Here is an 18,982-nt window from a genome sequence, read left to right as displayed (position 1 = left end):
CAATTGTTTAGTTGCTGAGTACCTGCCACTTACCTGTATGTAAAGTCTCCCCAAAATTCATATGTTCAAGCCCTAAACCTCCAGTACCTCAGAAAATGATTGCATGTGAAGACAGTTTCAGAGGTGATTAAGTTCTAAGCTCCAGCACCTCAAAAAGTAACTCTCTGTGAACTGTTTTAAAGGAGTGAAGAAGTTAAAGTTAAAGCTACTAGAGTGAGCCCTAAGCCAGTATGACCAGCGTCCTTGTCAGAGATGGAGTTTGGATGCAAAGACAGCAGTGATGCCCTCACAAGGGAAAGGCCATGTGCAGGCCTAGGTGAGGCCAGGTTGTGGGGCGGGGGAAGGAGCAAGGAACCAAACCTGCCCACACCTTGACCTCAAGCTCCCAGCTTCGAGAACCATGAGAAACAAGTCTCTGCTGTCTATGCCTCCAGCCTGTGGCAGCCCAAGAACAAAGGCCAGACTCTGTGACACAGAGTGACAGGCACAGCCATCTACACGAAATCCGGCCCCCAATGTGAAAGGCCTGGCTTCTGGTACCAGTGACCCCATGTCCCCCTTCCAGTAGGGTTTGAACCCACAACTGAAGATGCATTTCGGCATGCCGGACCACAGCAGCCTTAACAGAGTCACACCTGATTTTGAGCTCTGACCTCAAGCCCTCTCCTGGATGAAGGGCTTTGAAAATGCTCCATAAGCAGTTACTTCAAAAAGTGTTTTTACAACCGCCTTTTTCCTCCTAGGGCTAACGTGGGTGGATTCTGGAATGTGTTTTCCCTCTGAGCTCATCTGCTGGCACCTGGAGCCGGGAAGATTAAGTCCCACAAGGCTACTGGCAGCCTCTCCACGCTGGGAGCAGCAGGGCCCACCACTCAGGGCCCTGGGGCCACTTGGCAGCTGGGTCCAGGGCTCCTCCATCATGAGGCTTCCCGGGGTGCCCAGAAGTAGCTTGGGTGGAGGTCCTGTGGCTTTAGCACCTTTCCTAAGGGAAGACCTGCGCCTTCTCAGTGCATTTCTCCTGGAGTGGGGAAATAAACTCTCTGAGCAGGAAAGCATTATGCAAGGAAATGCTAGGGATAGCCAAGATTTGGATTATTTTATTTTTTTTATGGGATGAAAACAACAGTGGGTGCTAGAAAACACTGTGTATTACACAGAAATGATGGAAACCTCACCCAGACCATAAACCAAACACCACAAATAGCATGAGGCACCAGGGCCATTTTCTTACACAAAAGGCCCAGGAAATGGCATCCCTGTGGCCACAGGCGTTTAGATCCAGGGCATGTGCTGAGGGCTCGCTGCTCGCAGGACCCCTGCTGCACATGAAAGGCCCATCTTCAAAATCCCTGCCAGGGAAACCCGTCTGTGCTTTGGTATAAACACCTCCAAGCATTCTGGTCTTCCTGCAAATGTCTCCTTTGAAGGGTCACATGAGAGTACTTGACCCAGGTGCTGGACAGGGAAGTCCATCACTCAGAAGAGGACGAGGGTGTGAGGGCCCAATGTCCCAGGGCTCCCTGAATGATGACAACCAGGTAAAAAGCCTCAGTTACCACCGCTGACTACACTCTCCCCAGCCCCACCCCAAGGGAGTGCTCCTTGGGGAAGTCACTTTCAACGTCCTGAGTGTGTGTTTGGTGGTAACCACAGTCCCTGTCACTGCTTGTGCCTGCACTGCTGCAAGATTGGGTCCAGCTCCCCGGCCTGCTGGATGTCTCTTTATGCTCCCGTCCATATGAGGAAGAAACCTGAAAAGACAACCAATCACGCCCCCCAAATCACCTAGTCACTGTCCTGGTTGGTGAGTGCACAGCTGTGGCCAGAGTATGAGGCGCCGTGAGTCCCTCTGGTGGAGGCCCCCATCCCCGCCACCGGACCTCGGCCTGTATCTGCACACTAGCTAGTCCTCGTTTGTGTCCTTTGTAATGAAACTACCTAATCTGTCACCTTAACTACGGTGCTCTCTGGAGTCCTTCTAGCAAATGGAACCTACAAGAGTTGTGAGAACCCCTGAATTTGTAGCTGGTTGATCAGAAGCCCAGGTGACTTCAGGACCCCTAAAGTGTGGGGGCTGTGCCTGGAGCCGCTGCATGTGTGCTGACTCCTGGGCTCAGTGTCAGAGCTGACTGTGTTGCAGGACACCAGTTGGTGTCAGAATTGGCATCATTACCTTCCTTTATGCACCAGTCTGGCATCTCAATCTGCCAGATGTTCCACAAGAATTTAGGGACTGATTTAATCTATAGTGATGAATAAGTTCTCCAGAAACAAAAAGGTAAAGGCTCTGTGTATCCATTTAAAATGCACAGAAGGGAGAGGCTGCTTTTCTATCTCTCTGCTCCTGACCAAGCCTCTCTGCATCTCAGGCCTATTGTCTGAAATTTGGGAATAATAATAGAACTGACCTCATGAGGTCAGTTACCATGCGCTTTCATACACACACACACACACACACACAACTATGTATAAAAAGGTGCACATTTGTTTTATTACCAAACCATAAAAGGCAGAGCTGATCCAAAGTTATCAAAGCCAAGTAGCTGTGAGATGTTATATGATTTGATTGTTTATAATGCTTCCCCAAGTGGAGTTTGGGAACCACTGGTGTATACAACATTATTTAGGTGGCAAGCAAACATTCCTTACTGTTTTAATTTTAATATTTATATAGTGATTTTAATAGAGAGCTAGCATGTTGGTTCACATAAGTTTCACATGTGTTATTAACAGCTTCTGATGAATCTAAAAACAGCAGTGTGTGTATAAATATATCTAGTAATTGAGTTTAAAGAAAAATATAAAACAAAGAACAGTAATGGTAGAACAGAGAGATGGGAAAGACGGCCAAGCTGTGGGCTTTGAGGTTAAGGGCTGGTTCTCAAACAACACAAACAACCATCTTTTCTACAACCAAAAGTATTTCCTCTGCCCTCAAATATGTCACTGTAAAGGGCAGGAATGGGCACTGAGCAGGTTTTCTAGGATCCAGCAGACCGGGTAAAGGAGGAGTCAGAGTCCTCAGTGGTTTTTTGCAGGTCTTTTACTGGGATTTACCCGGTACACAGCAGGCAAGGGCGCTGGGGGGCCTGGAGGCTGGCAGGCCTCCCAGCCCCCACAGCCTCCCAGCCCCTAGCAAGTCTTCACTCTATCTGGGCTCTCCAGCCTTCTCTGCTTCTCTCTCGGCTTCTGCTGGCATCCCCGTGACGCCGCCCTTAAAAGCACAGTCTTAGCCCAGGTGAATCCCATCTACCTATGCTCACACCCTACTCCAGGTGCCCGCCATCAGGCATGCATTCAGGACCACAAGGATCCATCATCTATCCTGATGGCGTGAGGGCAGAAAAGCCTGACATTTTTCCTTACCCTACAGTCACCTCTTCCTAATGTCAGCCCTGGCTAAAGAGAGGTGGTGATGGCCCCTGACCCCCTCTGTCACCCAGGCTGGACTCAGGTGTGATTAGTGCACAGCTCTCCCATCATGGTGTCAAGAAGTGGATTGCGAGGATGAGGTGGGCATGGACACGGTGCCAACTTTGTTCCCCATGGCTCCCCAGCCTTGGCCCCCATGTCTGGCGTTAAAGCTCGAACACATGTCAGCAATCATGATAATACAACAGTCACCTGCCAGGTGTCCTTCATACTGGGCCCTCTACATACTGACACTAGTTCTTTAATCCTCTCAACAAATCCAAGAGGTTGGTGACATTTTAGAGCAGAAATTCAGAGAGGGCACGAAACACATGCTAGATCACACAGCAAGAGCAGGTGAGCGGGGCTTCTCACTCGGCTCCAATCAACCCCAAAGCTCATGCTCTTCCCAGCAAAGCAATGGCTGGGCCGTCAACCACAGGTTAAAAAGAAAGTGCTGAGAAAGTGTCTGCGTGGTAGCTCAGCTTGGCTGGAAGGGGTGGATCGAGTGCCAGGGCCCCGGTGTGGAAATAAGCACCTCTTTCTCTCCTCCAGCTTCCCTCCCTCTCCACCAGACCTCCTGTGCAGACCCCACCATCCTGGCCTCGCTCTCCAGCATCTTTTCTCCAGTGGAAGATTAACGGGACGCTGAAGCACCCCATTGCTCTGCTAGCATAAATTGCAAGAAAAACATTTAGAATATTGATTAAGTGCTTCATGCTAGAAGATTTAAATTTACCTCCTGTATTTCCAGGATTAGCTGACATAATGGGGTCAGTCTGCTGGCACAAATGATTTACAGAACACCCATTGGCAGCTTTCCTTTTAAAACTCAACACTTAAAATTTCACTTTGTCCCGGCCAGCCTAGTCTTAGGTATTTAGCAGATTTGGATAATCGCTTTCCTGCCCTATCTAGACTTTTGGGGTTGGCCCCTGGGAAGAGTTGCAAAATCATTTTCAGTGTGGTCTGGCCCCATCTGGTACAAACAGATTTGGTTTGGGTCTGAGGAGGGATCAGGCTGCTCTTCCAGGATGAAAAGTCTTGTTTCAGGTAGAGCTGAGTTTCAATATTCTAACATCTAATATTCAAATTTGATTCTCAGAGACAATGGTCCCCCCTTCTCCAGGGTTTTCTTGTTGTTACCCGTGGCCAACCACAGTCTGGAAATACTCCCTGCCTGTAGGCTAAGGTAAAAGGTATCAGGCTTTTCTGCCCTCCCGCCATCAGGATAGATGAGGGAACCCTGTGATTCCTGAATGCATGCCTGATGGCGGGCACCTGAAGTGGGGACACCTGCGCTAAGACTGTGCTTTTAAGGACGGTGTCACAGGGACACCAGAGGCCGAGAAAGCAGCAGCAGAAGCCGAAGAGAAGCCGAGATCACCAGAGAGCCCAGATAGAGTGAGGATTTGCTGGGGGCTGGGAGGCCTGCCAGCCTCCCGGCCCCCCAGCACCCCTGCCTGCCGTATGCCTGGTGAACCCCAATAAAAGACCTGCAAAAAACCCACTGAGGACTCTGACTCCTCCTTTACCCGGTCTGCATGGGATCAGAAAACCTGTACTGTGTTCTGTTCCTGCCCCTACACTGCCCTAAGATATTCTGAGAGACCATTTTCCCATAATTTTTATTATAGTATGTTGTTATAATTGTTTCAGTGTATTAGCCTTGTTGTTAATTTCCTACTGTGCCTACTGTATACATTGAACTTGCAGGCAAGGGGACGACTTCAAGGAGGAGTTCAAGGAACTGTTAGGTGGTGTTTAAAATGGGCAAATCCCATTTGTCTCCTGCCCCTCCTGCCAATATAAAATCCCCGAGACAGAGGCTGCCAAGTGCCCAGTCCCTTTCTGTAAGCCTCCAGCTCTGCTCGGGGAAGAGCAGGAACTATACTGAAGCTTCCCAGGGAGGCCAGGGCGGTGTGGACCTGGCTTGAAATCGAGAGAACAGACCAGGCTCTTTGTTCCAGGTTGGATGCCCATTGCAAGGGACAAGCAGGTCTTCGCAGTGGGACCCAGTCTGATCCCCAAAGTAGATGATGCCGTTGTTAAGGGGAAGAGGCCAGCTGTCCCTGCTTTGCTGATTTCAGCAGTAACATCTCACAAAGGCTGTCTGTTTGGACCCTGCCCTCATCTCTCATATGACTGAGAAGGCTGTCTTGCTGCCTCCCTTCTAGAATGCAGGTTAAAAGTTCCATTAGGAGGAGGGGAGGAGACATAGCACTTGAGATCTCCAACTGCTGGCCCCCCAGTCCCTCTGCAGACTTGTTTCATTTGGCTCCCATACACACACACACATACACAAGCCCAAAAACCCCGACTTGGAATGTGACCTGCATTATTCTAGAGCTCCCAGACGGCTGACGGTATCCTGCACCGGAAAGTGAGGCCTGGCTCCCATTCCACCAGACCTTGTCCTGCCACTCACCCATTACATATCCTTTAGGGAACAGAGAGTGAAAAGGGCCAGGGGTAACTTTCCCAGGTGCTAGCCCTCATCCCAAGGCCCTGTTCCCCAACCTGTATAATTTTTTTCAATCATGGAAATCAGAGACCTACAAATGCGACTTCAAGAAGCCTTCGCTTTAAGCCACCAGACTTCAGTGTGAACGGTGATGCAAAATAGAGACTTTTCCAGCATGTGCTTATATCTCCAAAAGATATTTACTTTAAATAGGGAGCAAGTAGAGTCCATTTGGTTTAAATACCCTGAGCTTTTTCCAGCAACCACTCAAATGCACAGAAGATGAAATAATTGGCCGAATGATTTATGTTTCTTTATTTTTCACGTGACCACTTTGACAAGTCAAAGGGATATGCCAACAATAGCACAGCCTGCGTCACGCTTGTTACTAATACGACTGCCAATTAATCCTGACATGGGAGCTTGGCGGGTTACCCAAAATCTGGTATTTTATCACCTTAGGGGGTTAGGACTTGGACATTTCGATGACATTTTATACTAATCAATCACCTTTCCTTTTTTAAAGCTGGGCCCTTCACAGGAACTGCAGAGGAATCCTACAGACACCACACACAGGGCCACCCATTTCCCCAAACAGAACTGTGTTTGGTTTGTTGATAATTACACTTGGAAGCCGACTTTTGAAAATGTTTATTCTTATTTCTTCCCTTCCAAGGGGGAAATCTATCTCAAATGTTAAGACAGAAACTCAAGTCCCTGAGAGTTTTCTCATATTATTGTATATTTTAAAATATTACAAGAGGGTGCTTCTCGAGGGAAGTGAACTTTAGAGCTGCCAAAGATAGTTGACTTTCTCCAAATCTGTTACCAATGGATCCCAAGCTGGTTTAAGTCAGTTCTATTCTGAGTAATGACACATGCAGCTGGGACCAACGCCATTCTGAGATATTTCGAGGACCCCCTGGCAAATGGTAATTTATCTGGAGACAGGCAGGCAGGCAAAGGAAGGACAGATGGGGAGAATGAGTCTCCTGGGAGCCTTCCCTGAAGCAAGAGTCCTAAATCAGCCCCGTGACCACGTTCTCCAGGTGAAGGCCTGTCTCTCATCACTTGATCATCCCCTTTTCACATCCCCAGCCCCCACCTCCAATGATTCTTTCAACCATTTTTAATATAGGTCATGCTAAAAAAGTCATCAAGGCAAACAAAGTTCTACTGTTAAACTTTCAGTCTTTCGCTGGTGTCTGCTGGAATGCTGGCATGAAGAAACAGCCTACAGTACGAGCTCTGGATTGCCCTATCCTTCTAGGCGCTGTCTTCAAGAAGCACTGGGGTGGAGATGTCTATCTCTGGCAACAGGCTTCTCCTTTTCTATTCCTTCCACCACCTCCAGCTATAATGAGGCATGAGTGACAAATATTGGATGTATTTAGGGTAAATAACATTATATTAAATAACATTATGTAGTCACTGGGAAAAAAGATGTGGCTCCCTCATTCCTGGGTGGTTCTACACCTCCATGTCCTGCTCTGCAGGGAAGTGAAGTGGCAGCTCCCAGGGAAGGCTTGTGCCTTAGTTTCACTCTGTGCCTCTGCCCCATCACTAACAGTGGAAGGAAAGGCTCTGCTTCTTAGGTCAGAGCTCACGTAGCCCTTGGTGTTGCCAGAGCAACCCTTCCCGGAAGAGCCCTCTCTGCAGGGAGGGGCGGCTGTGCAGGTCTGTGCTGGAAGCCAAACAGCAGGCGGCCAGCCCATCACTGCATCAGGGTAGGTGACCGTGTTGGGAGCGGACAGAGGATGGAGATCAGCGAGCTAGAGGAAGAGGGAGAAGACAGGTGGGAAAGGAAGCAAGGACATCAGAAGTGGGAAAACCCTCCTACTTTCTAAAGTCAAGAGAGCATTTGGCAAAAGAAAGCTTTGGTGAGGCTGCTCTTTGGTGGGGGAAGGAAAGAGGATACAGGGAATTCGTTCCAGTGACAAGGGTGGTGTGGCTGCATGCCACTTGGTCCACACCCCCAAACACAGGAAGACCACACAGAGAACTCAGGCTTCTAGATTCCCGCTGCTGGTTCTGTGACTCACTAGCTTCACAGGCTGAAGCAAAAGTGCTACTCCCTTGAGTCCCCATAACCCCAAATGCAGGAGTAAGACAAACAATGCTAAAAACATAGCAGCACCCCCCAGTGGTCAGGAGGATAACCCCAAAGAGACAAAGTGTGAAAACGCTTTAGGAGCATCTAACACATACGTGATGTCCCACAAAGAGCAGAATCCTCATTGCTATGAAGAGTTCAGTGAGAAGGGAAAAAATTCGCTTGCGTTGAGCAAATTCAGGGAACTGCCACTGTGGTTCTGCTCTTGGAGACCTGAATCAACCCAAAGACGCCTCTTGGCTATTCTTACCAGACTCTGTTCACACCAGGGGTTTGAGCTTTTTTTTTTGCTTCCTGAAGAATGAACCCCACATAGACTCCACATCAGAGTTAACACTTCCTAGTAACAGCACTCCAGGGACCTTAGGGTAATATTCCCTGTATAACTCTATCAGCCGTGGTGGCGATAAGCCCCGGAGGCCTTCTTCTCAAAATACCACTGCTTTGCGGCCACCACAGATTGGGCACAGATAGGACAAAATGACCAACCCAACCAGCTCTACCACCCCACAAACAGAAAGATGGACTCATCCACACAGCCCCCACATTTTACACAGGAAGGTAGCAAAGCCAATGACTAGTGCCTGGGCACCAAAGCCCCATCCCAGGAGCCAGCAGAGTCAGCCCCGAATCCATCCTTCTCTACACTGCACGGCACTTCCCAGTCTTTATTTTTCATGGCAAAAAAATGCCTTTAAGATTCAAACCCAAGCAGCACTGGATCATTGTCATCAATCTCAACATGGCTTTCAGAGAACAACCCTGCCTTCTCCCAGAAGTGGTACCATCGGGGAGCTGGGCCCCACTCTCACCTGCAAATTTGCACAAGGTGGCAACACATGAGTGGGGATTTCATTCTCGGACCCTGCTGGCCCCAGGGGCTTGTTCTTGACCCGGAAGGCGCTGGTGGTGGTGGCAGTGGTGGTCTGAACTGGGAGGGCAGGCTGCCACACAGTCACATCGGAGCCATTGCCAAAGGCTTGAATTGCATTTTCTGCAGTAAAACAGGAGGAAATCCAATTTCAAAGTCAGGCAGCAAATATAACAGACAGGATACATGAAGCCAGAGAGGCACGCTGGAAATTCTGATTACAGCATTGGACATCTCTGAACAAAACCCATCCATCCATCCACCCTCCACAAGCTGAGAGCCAGCCATGGGGTCAGGTGCCCCCAAATCAATGCATTCATTAAACACTGAGCTGGACACTTAGCTATGCTCTAAGAGCAGCAAATATTTATCATGTTCCTATTTATGTGCCAGGTGCTGAGCAAGATCCTTGTTCTGAAATACTCTTCAGTCCAGCCTTTTGAAACTCAGCCTCAGACCTGTGATTTGGGATCACAATCACTGTTTTATCTTCCAAGAAAATCCTTATGCTCTGTCAAAACTCTATACTAAAAGCAAACTAATTAGTGCTTTTTTTTTTTTTTTGAGTAACACATCCTTCATTATGAGACTGAGGCCACTAGTGACATCACACTAATTTGGCAAGCAATAAAATCAAACAGTTAAAAATGTGATTCATGACCACAGACCACCTACTATGAGCCAGACAGCGTTCAAAGTACGAATGTAACCAGTTCCTTAAAATGAAAAACCTGCCTCGAACCTCATCAATGTAGAGTGTAAATTTAAGTAAGATTGTTTTTCCCTTTCTGCTCCCAGTCTTCTTAACAAAATATGCATAATTAGGTAGGAACAGCCCTGCTTAAATGAAAAGTTTAAAATGTAAAACTTTAAAAGCTTATTACAATTTCGTGGGATTAGATTGTTTTTATGGCAAGAGTAAATTGGTTGTGTGGCGTTCCCCTTCCCAAAATGAATAAAAAACAGTTTTTAATCAGGTCCTCCGGGATTTGGCTTGGATTTAGGAATTTTTTATTTCATATTCACTGTATAAGAAATCAAACTCCTCCATTTGGGACCTGAATGTGCAAATTGTTAATATATGACTCTTAGCTGGCATTTTTCGATATACAAGACAGAATAATTTAAGCCTAATCTTCCTTTTAGAAGTGACATTTTGTTCTAAAATTGTTATCCTTTAAGTTCAGCAAATTGGAAGCTTGTTTTCTGAAACTTTACATTTTTTAGGCTGTAAGAAACAGCTTCAAATTAATATAAACGCTTTTTTATGCTCCTAGTCATGTTACATGGCTCAATGGGAGGGAGGGATGGAAAGAGAGAGCTACAAAGGGGAACCAATTTCCTTGAATGACCCAAAGTGGCAACAACAAAAAAATAATGAAATCTTCCTTCTCCTTGTTAAGAAGTATAGATTCAAGAGACCCTTGCTAGGTACTGAAACTCCCTGAGTTTTCTAGGGCATTTGCCTCCCACTTGAGGAAAATTCCACATATTCATCTGTCTGTCTATCCGTCCATCCGTCCATCTGTCCATCCATCCATCCATCCATCCATCCCATCGTCTCTGGAACATCCACTAAATGCCAGGCACTGCCCTATGGTGAGGCTGCAGCAGTGAACAATGACAGCCTGAGGAGGCCACCTTTTTGTTGGGAGGCCAAAAAGAAAAATTTACAATACATTCAGTGGCAAGAGATGTTCAGAGGTGTTTGAAACAGGATGTTTGAAGCAGGTGGATCTGCAGTTTAGATAACAGCGATGCAGGGAGGTGAAGGAGGCATCTGAATAAAGACTGGAGTGATAGGAACTGGCATCTGACCTCTCTCTCCAGCTCATGCCTCTTCATCTTCCCATCCCATCTGCCATGCACTTTGGCTTTAAAGTAACTGTTTCCTCCCCCAATAACCAGAGGGAAGTAAGGTTGGAGCTGTGTTCATGATAGGGGGATCCAGGAGAGGTTTGGTTAATCTGAAGGGAGCAGGAAGGAGTTACTGCATTTGACTTGAAATCTACAAATTCCAGTTCCTTCTACTCTAGGGCTTTTTGCAAGAGACTGAATTTACAGCCTCGTGCCTTTGGTATGCTGTGCCCCTTCTAATCAAGGTATAAACAGAGTGACTATGAAAAATTCTGGCTGGCTTTGGTCCCTATTGAGGACCAAATGCATTTATTTTTATTGAAAAGTCATTAGCAATAAGATACCAGACTACTCTTCCCTTCACCGAAATATTATTAAGCAGAGACAATGTTAATTTCTCTTTGAGGGAGCAGATCTCCTGCTATGATCTTTTTTCTCACACTGACCTCTTTTGTCATTGCTTTATCTTCATTAAAACTTGTATCCCGCCAGAAGAATGCTCAGGGTATGGAAAAGAGGATGCACATTTTTTTTAAGTCAAAACAAAATAGGAGGTGCTAATTCATGGTATACCAATGCCTTGGTGAATGTCTCCACACTTGAGGCTAGTTCAGTAGGCTTGAATTTTGCTTAAGGATCCAAAAGCTTTTTTAAGTTTTAAAATGATCAAGCCTTTGGTTACAGTCACGTTACCCCAGTGCCTAGTGAGCAAATGACTCAGATATTTCTTTTCAACAAAGGAAATAATGAGGAGGTTTTAGTAGTAATTTAAAAGCTTTCTATGTGCATGTGGTTGGTGGATTCTTTAGAACTGAATCACTGTATGGCACAGCGTCATAGAGAAATTGTCACTTGAGGGCATGGCCTTTGAAGGAGTGGTTGAAACTTGATTTCTAGAATCTTGGTCCTCCAGCTCCCACCAGGAAGCCACCTGGCCCCTGATGATCAGGTAAGTGTTCTTGTCCAAGGGTCTGTCCACATCAAGCATGAAACAAAAGCTTTTTGGGGGACAGAAGAAGGAATTCAAGTTTGCATCCCATCTCTGGCACAGAAGGATTACATGCATACCAGCCTGTTACTCAATGTGGAATGGAGATAATAAGACCTACATCTCCTAGGGTTTTTGCACAGATGATAATATACTACACCCCTTATCGTGTGAGTTTGCACATATAGAAGGCACCCAATAAGTTAATGGTGGCTTCCCCAAAAAGGGAGTGAGGTTCTCCAGTGTCTCAGCTAGCTGCTCAACTGGACCTGCACTCCTTGGTGGTCAAAAGGGGAGCCCAGCATGGTGCTTTGGAGTTATTCTATGAATACTTATTTTTCACATCATGCATTTCCTCCTATCACTCTCCCTTTGGGAGACATGTTTCCAAACTGCCTAAAGGACACTGCAGTAATAACCCATACTGTTTCCAAACAGGATCCCTGCAACACCCCCAGAGCTCGGCTAGTCTCCCCAGATAACCACCATCCCGAGGCTCTGGGTTGCATCACCAGCTTATCCTGCTCAAGAATCGCTGTTTCGCCTCTGAGCCATCCTTAAACATCCAGGGGGCTGTTGATGTTAGCATTCTAATTTTTCTCAGGGAGTCCTTCGAGGCTTACCCACATCTAATTTGTCTGACTTTCTCACATCGTATATTTCTCCCAGGTTTTAAGAACCTCTGGAACAGACTTTGTGCTGGTTGCCAAGATCAAAATTTGATCTGTGGGCAGGAGTATTTTTTCCCACATAATGCACCCTCCATTATTTGAATCTCTTGCTCTCTCAGGCCTTTGGCACTGCAATTTTGACAGCACCTCATTCATTACTTGCTCCATTCCTGCTGCATTACCCAGGAGGCAAGGCTAAGAGGTTCACCACCACAGGTCAGGGGAAAGACACAACCAATGGGGAGGGGCAGCTGGCTAAAGTTCAGAGGGGCAAACTTGCCCAAGGCTTTGTTTCCTCTTATAAAAACACTCACTAAGACAGGTATTGTCCTTGAAGAAATTCAGAAATTTCGAGCACTCTTCCAGGTCATTGCCACTATTGTTGCAGTCACACCAGGGGGCCACGCTGAGGCTGCTGGAGTCCACGTAGTTGGGGGTCATGACTGTACCTAGAACAAAAACTAGGTGTTACTCTTGCGTGATGATGCAGACTTTTCTCAAACAAATGTCACCCCGACGGACGGACGCACTGAGGATAATAACCAACACTGTGTTTGCTGAGTGGGAAATTATGTTAAGCAGAGCATTTTCTCAGCCATTTATCTTGAGCACATAAAATAATTTACACATTTACTTTAAAAATTAGACCAGAACTCCTTGAGTTGCACTTGGGTATTTTTTTTCCTGCACCGATGGCAGGCGTGTCAAGGAGTGGGAGAGAATGAACTCAGAATGCATGAGTTGCCAAGTCCCTTGCATTTTCTTGAACATGCCATTAATCTTCATAAATAGAGAGAAGTGGTTCTACATATCTTATAAATCCTTTCAGGACTTTGACTTCACTTCTGTCAGAAGCGAATGGTTTCCCAGAGTTACACAGGGAAGCTCAGAAACGATCCTTTTGGGTGACCGAATGTATAGAACGAGGACTCTGCTCGCCAGACACTCAACTGATTAACTAAAGTCTTCCAAGTTGTGAAGGAATTGGCAACAAACAGTGGAAATTCTCTAATCTGGTGTCTCCTAGAGTATTGTCTCAATAGCCCTCAGACGTCCTCGAGCAAATGCTGGGTGGTCTTTCTTGCCTCCATCCTCTGTGCTCATGGTTTTTTCTGATGAGTTCTGCACTGGCACAAATAAACAATACATTGAGACTTAATACAACCCAAATGTCTTCTTCTGGGTGGCTCACACCAGGCAATGCACCAGGCAATGCCTACTCCCGCCAAGAAGCCTTCTGTTTTTGTATATTTTCTAGAAGTAAGAAATAATAGGCGGTCAATGATCCACAGGATATGGTTGGTCACAAACAGAAAGAAACAATTTCCTGGTAAGCTCTTCTGGGTCAAGGGCGTATCTCCTTTGCCCCACCTTCCTCACTGACTTTAACGAAATAATATCCCATTGTATGGTGGGATAAGAATTTCAACTAATAGCAGAGAGGGGAGCTCTGGACTTCAGGTGAGAAAGAAAAAGGTACACCAAAATTGAGTGAAGAGATTAAGATGTATCTGCTAAGCACCCACTGTTTGCATGGCACTACTGTGGACCTTTGACATATGGAAGAATTAGGACAAGCTTTGTCCTATAGGAAGTTAGAAACAGTGGCCAGTGTGGAGGAAGAGAGCCAAGTCCAAGAGAGAAATAAATTGGGTCTGCAGAATGCACTGTCTCAACCAGTTGTTCTGTTAATTGGGGAGGACTTCATCACTGTCAGGCATGGAAGGGTTTGCCAAGCCCAGGATGACTCCACGGAAATGCCTGGCAGTGCCAAAGCCTTGGCTATTCACAGGATTTCATGAGCCTGGACCCCTGAAGAACAGAGACTAAAGTATGAGTAGCGATTACATCTATGAGTGGATCTGAAGACCCTCCACACAGTCTTTTTTGGGCTTTTATGTATATTTAAAAAAAAAAAACAAACAAAACTTTGTGCAATAAGCATGCATTGGTTAAACCTGCAGGTGATAAGTAACCCACTAGAGACAAATTGGTTTAAGGAAAGGGGAGAGTGAAGACACATGTGTTATGCTGACTTAAGGAAGCCACACTCACAGGGCACGTCCACAAACATCTCCAGAGCTGGTGAAAGGTATGATTCAAGGGAACACGGGGAAACTAAAGCTGATATGAGTGTGTCAGCACTGGTAACATCCCTGCATTAAACTCTGACCTTGATTTCCCTGGTGGCTCTGGTTGCAGACAGTCTGGTGACAAAGGCTCCATTTGTGCTGTTCTTGGTGGGAAGCTCTTCCTGCTGGGTGACTTGTGAGCCTGGCTGGGCCACCCCACTCTGACAACTGTGATGTCCCTCACCCGCACAGCTCTCACTAAGTGTTCCTTCTTAAATGTCAGTGTGATGGAGCCCTGGGCTGCCTTCCACGGTGCCAGGTACCCGCGCGGCCTGCCTTTCCTCCTGGGCACAAGCCTAGCTCACTGTGGCTCTCTCCCCGCCTGTGTCTGGTTTGGCTACCCTGTTCTCCTGAAGCTAAGAACCTGATTCTTCTGAAGCCACAGTCTTCCCAGGAAATACTGTTCCTGCTGTGTCTGTTTTCAGGGAAGGGGACAGATTTTAGGCTCAACCAACTCCTGCCCACCAAAAGCTGAATCACCAAGAATGTGAATGAGAAGGAGGATCTCAATATTTAGGGTTCATTTCCAAGGGCCATTTTTGGGAAAGAGACAGATGTCCTCAGGCTGTCTGACTTCCCAGTGCCAGGTCCAGGCACCGGGCTGCAGGGCTCTCCACTCCTGCCACAGGCTTCCTTTCCTACTCCCGTCCTGCTGGTCCGCTCCCCACTGAGTGGCCTCGGAGCCTCACTTGCAGCCCCGACTCTCTCATGACCCATCTCTGTCTTTGCCTTTGCTCATCCATGAGCTTCTTCCTTGCTCATTTTTTAAAAAAAGATTTATTTATTTAGGCATACAAGAGCTGGGGTACAGGCCAGAGGCGTGGGGGGTGAGAGGATTCACCAGAGATAGAGTGGGGAGCAGAAAAGGCAGACTGACCAAAGTACACTGCTCAGGGGAGCAGCAGGCCAGTCAGGAGAGGTCTGCTGTGCCATGTGGGTTGCTTCCTGGCTGGGGATCGAACTCGTGCTGCAGTAGCTGTGGACAGCTTCCTAGGTTGTGTCTTAACCCTTGTGCCACCAGGGAGGCCCCTTGCTCATTTTTTTATAGGCAATTCCTAAAGGGCCTCACATCAAAACGCCAGTGCAGAGGGAGTTTTGTTTTCAGACAGTGCCTGCTATCGTGGAAAGAGCCCGCCTGTGTTCCTCCCCATCTGACTTCCCCCAACTTACCGATTAGCCCTGAGTAGGCCAGGAGGCAGTCGGCGTAGTTCTCCTTCAGACAGCTGCTGACAGACCTGGACTCCGGTTGGCAGTTTGTGAAAAAGTCTGCAAGGCGAGACCTGTAATTGGAAGAGCGTGTGAAGGGGGCGCTTTAGAATATCCTAAGCCTCTGCACAGATAGGACTTGTCTTCATTCCTTCGTTGATAAGGACATTTTCCACACCAAAAAAAAAAAAAAAGACAACCCAGAAACCATGAATTCTTAAAATGTTGGCATCCTTTCTTAGACAATTCCCCCAACTGTCCCCTCTGAGCCCCCAGTCCTCACCCAGCTCTGCTTGTGTGGAGAGAAGCCTTCAGGGCCAATAACTGAAGAAATCTAGATGCTTTGAAGTTTCTATTCAATATTTATTTCTGACTAGTCTTATTTGCATCTCTAGGAAATATGCTCCTCTTCACACTCACCGGAGATCCACACAGGGAAAATATTTACTTTATACAGAAACATGTCCCTGGCATCAAAATAGGATCCTACAGCCCATCTGCTCCTGTAATTCCTACTGGCTTTAAAAATACATGTGTCTGTCTTGTAAGCAGTCTCTCATCCATCAGCCCAGGGGCCAGTGATTTATTCCAGCCAAGGGACACCGAGGAGGAGTTCCAGAATCCCAGAGAAGGGTGAAAGGGACAGGTGTCACTGGCCCTGAGTTGGGTTCCACATGGTTTGGCTGGGTGTGACAGGCCCGTGGGTGGAGCTTGTGCCTGGCAGGGCCACTGATCAGAACGCAGAATGTGTCTGCTGTTTGGGGACTCTCCAGGGGCCAGTGCTGTCCACCGGAAGCCCTGGGTGGGGGGTGAAGCTGCAGAGACAGGAAGTGAGGGAGGCCACAGACACGCTGGCCTGGGGAGCATGAGGGCTCTGAGTGGTCAGCCACATCATGCAGTCTGAAGAGAACATTGTTGGAGAAATCCTGAATGAGAGCTGGCCACCCTGAGGTCATCGCAGCAGACAAGAGCTCTGTTTCTATGCAGGAACACAAAGGACTTCATGAGAATTTAAATTCCCCAGCAATTATGAGAGACAATGGACAGTTGTCTCAGCTCTTGTCTCTCAGCAGCCTGAGTTGACAGCCAACATACCCAAGGCTCTTTTTACTTCTTCCCACCCAAGAAACTGCTCAGTAGCAGACTTTACAGTCAAAGTTTGTGATGGTGTGTAGAGGCAGGTAGGCTGTGTGGAGATGACCAAGGCTCGTGAAAGGCCTGCAGGAAGTTGGTGACACGTCCCTTTACCACAATTGTAACCAGGGAGGCATTAAAAGGCCTGATGAGATAATCCAAGCCCCACATGCACATGGTGAAGACTGCGCGGGGTTCAGTGGGCTTGGTCTCTCCTTGAACCCTTGTAAACAAGGCGTCTGAGCCTCCCTATCTGTGCAGATCTGTTACTCTGTATGTCTGTCGTGCGCCTGGTTCCATCACTGTGTGTCCCCAGGGCAAGTGCTGGAGCTCTGCTTTATTTTCTTTGCACAGCACCTGATACTCCTCCGAGAGGCCTTTTACAGGGCTCCCCAAACAGGCCTGTGTGCTGGAGCTAAGTGGCTTGGCAAAATCTGCAAATGAGGCTGTGTGTGTGCCTGGATCTCACCCACAGTCTCAGCCTCGCTGGTGTTTTCCCACTTTAATTGAACACAGTGAAGGGCGGCAAACCTGGCTGCTTGCTGTAGCCTGGTTAAAGGATTTATTTTTCAGAGGAAATCCCTAAAGGTGGCTCAGTCTTACTCAACTGGCTCCAATGGCATCCAGCTTGGATTGAGTGTTAATTTCAGGAGAATTCTCCTGGTCATGAAAGTTAATGATCTCATAGTACTGAGCTTCTAACTTTGCAGAGGCCAACACGGTTCAGGCAGCTGGGGTTCCAGTTCCACACTCAACCGCATCAGCTCTGCCACCTGGCAGCCCTGAGCCCCTGGCCAGTCCCCAGGGATGGACAGAAGGTTGCCATCTCCAGTTTCTCGTGGTCTCTCGCGCTGACTATTAACCGAGCAGTGCAGTCAGGGGGATTACTGTCCTTCAGTGCGGAGCTAATGCCACCAGACTCATTTTGCTTAACAACCTCAGAATTGACTCACAATTGTACCCTGGAATGAAAGGCTAATTGAGTCAGTCTGGTGCGGAGAGCACAGCCCTGATTGGGAGGATAAAACTAGACATACTGCTCTGAGCATAACCCTGGACAAGCCAGATTTTGAGGAGATCATCGGCATCAATCCCAGACACCAGCACGGCCAGCGGATGGAAAGAGTTTCAAAATAATTATGAGCACATGCAGCATTGCTACAACACGAACGTGATTCCTTCCCAGGACCCACCTATCTTCCACTTTTATACTCAAGACAAGATGGTCACTGCGTCAGAGTCACACTTTACAGACAGAAAAACCAAAGTCAGAAGTTTAAATAGTGGTGTGCTGGACCCGCTCTTGACTGGTTGACTCGTAAATTTCCAGGAATTTGGGCAATTAGTTCAGATCACCTCAGTCGTGTGAAAGTGGCTTTGGAGGGAGTGTTTATACTGAGGTCATCAGCAAATGCTATAAATCAGGGAGTTTTGTGTTGTTCTTGGAGGACCAGTGGTTAAATATTTGCCAGCACAACCTTGTTTCAAAACCACTATGATGTGGTCTGTCCTACTGATAAATCATAAATCGTGTCTTCAAAATTCAGTCCCAAACCTTGTGGTGCTTACTTCCCTTCCCATCTCAGGCAATTTTGGGTCAAATGAAACGGTGTCTTACTCACTAACCTCCAGTCTTCATTACCTCCCAGAGAAAGAAAACAGCCCTCCCCCAAAGATCCTTCCTTCCCAGCATCGTCTACTCTTACCAACCGCTCAAAGCAATGTGTGCAGATGGTGACATGTGTTGACAAAACAGATGAATTCTTGTCTGTTCCACTGAATGATGTGTCGATTGCTTATGATATAATGATGAATAAGTTCCCTGTCCCTGAACTTAAATAACCTGCAATCTAGAAGCCAAAACAAACAAATAAAAATATTATAATAATATAGAGGCTAGTTGGTAATACAAGGTAAGAAAGACTTCTAATAAAAATAGCTAATGTGAAAAAAAGTATTTCCTATGTTAGGCATGTCTTTACACACTTCATGTTTTTTTCCTGACAATGCTAACAAGGTAGGATCTGTGACTTTATTGTCTTCATTTTACAGATAAAGCAGCCATGGTTTTGCAAGTTTTGTGAGTAGTAGAACCAGGATTTAAAACCTCAGATTTTGATCCTACAGCTTAAGAT

The 18,982-nt window shown here is 47.0% G+C and overlaps 1 protein-coding gene across 2 annotated transcripts in view; it reads right to left on the bottom strand.

Moving 5' to 3' along the window:
• The window catches only part of GFRA1 (GDNF family receptor alpha 1), a gene marked incomplete at both ends in the record, with an annotated part of 202,135 nt that overhangs the window by 15,862 nt on the left and 167,291 nt on the right, over positions 1-18,982 (bottom strand). For both annotated transcript variants that reach the window (XM_084246218.1, XM_084246219.1), the window contains 3 exons: positions 8,801-8,982; positions 12,690-12,824; positions 15,678-15,787. In XM_084246218.1, coding sequence (XP_084102344.1) covers positions 8,801-8,982; positions 12,690-12,824; positions 15,678-15,787 — 427 coding nt within the window. The remainder of the gene's footprint in view (positions 1-8,800; positions 8,983-12,689; positions 12,825-15,677; positions 15,788-18,982) is intronic.

This window comes from Talpa europaea (assembly GCF_964194135.1).
Source record: "Talpa europaea genome assembly, chromosome: 10".
Lineage (NCBI taxonomy): Eukaryota > Metazoa > Chordata > Mammalia > Eulipotyphla > Talpidae > Talpa > Talpa europaea.
The sequence above is the reverse complement of the archived record's forward strand: the minus strand, read 5'-3'. Positions and strand labels throughout refer to the sequence as shown.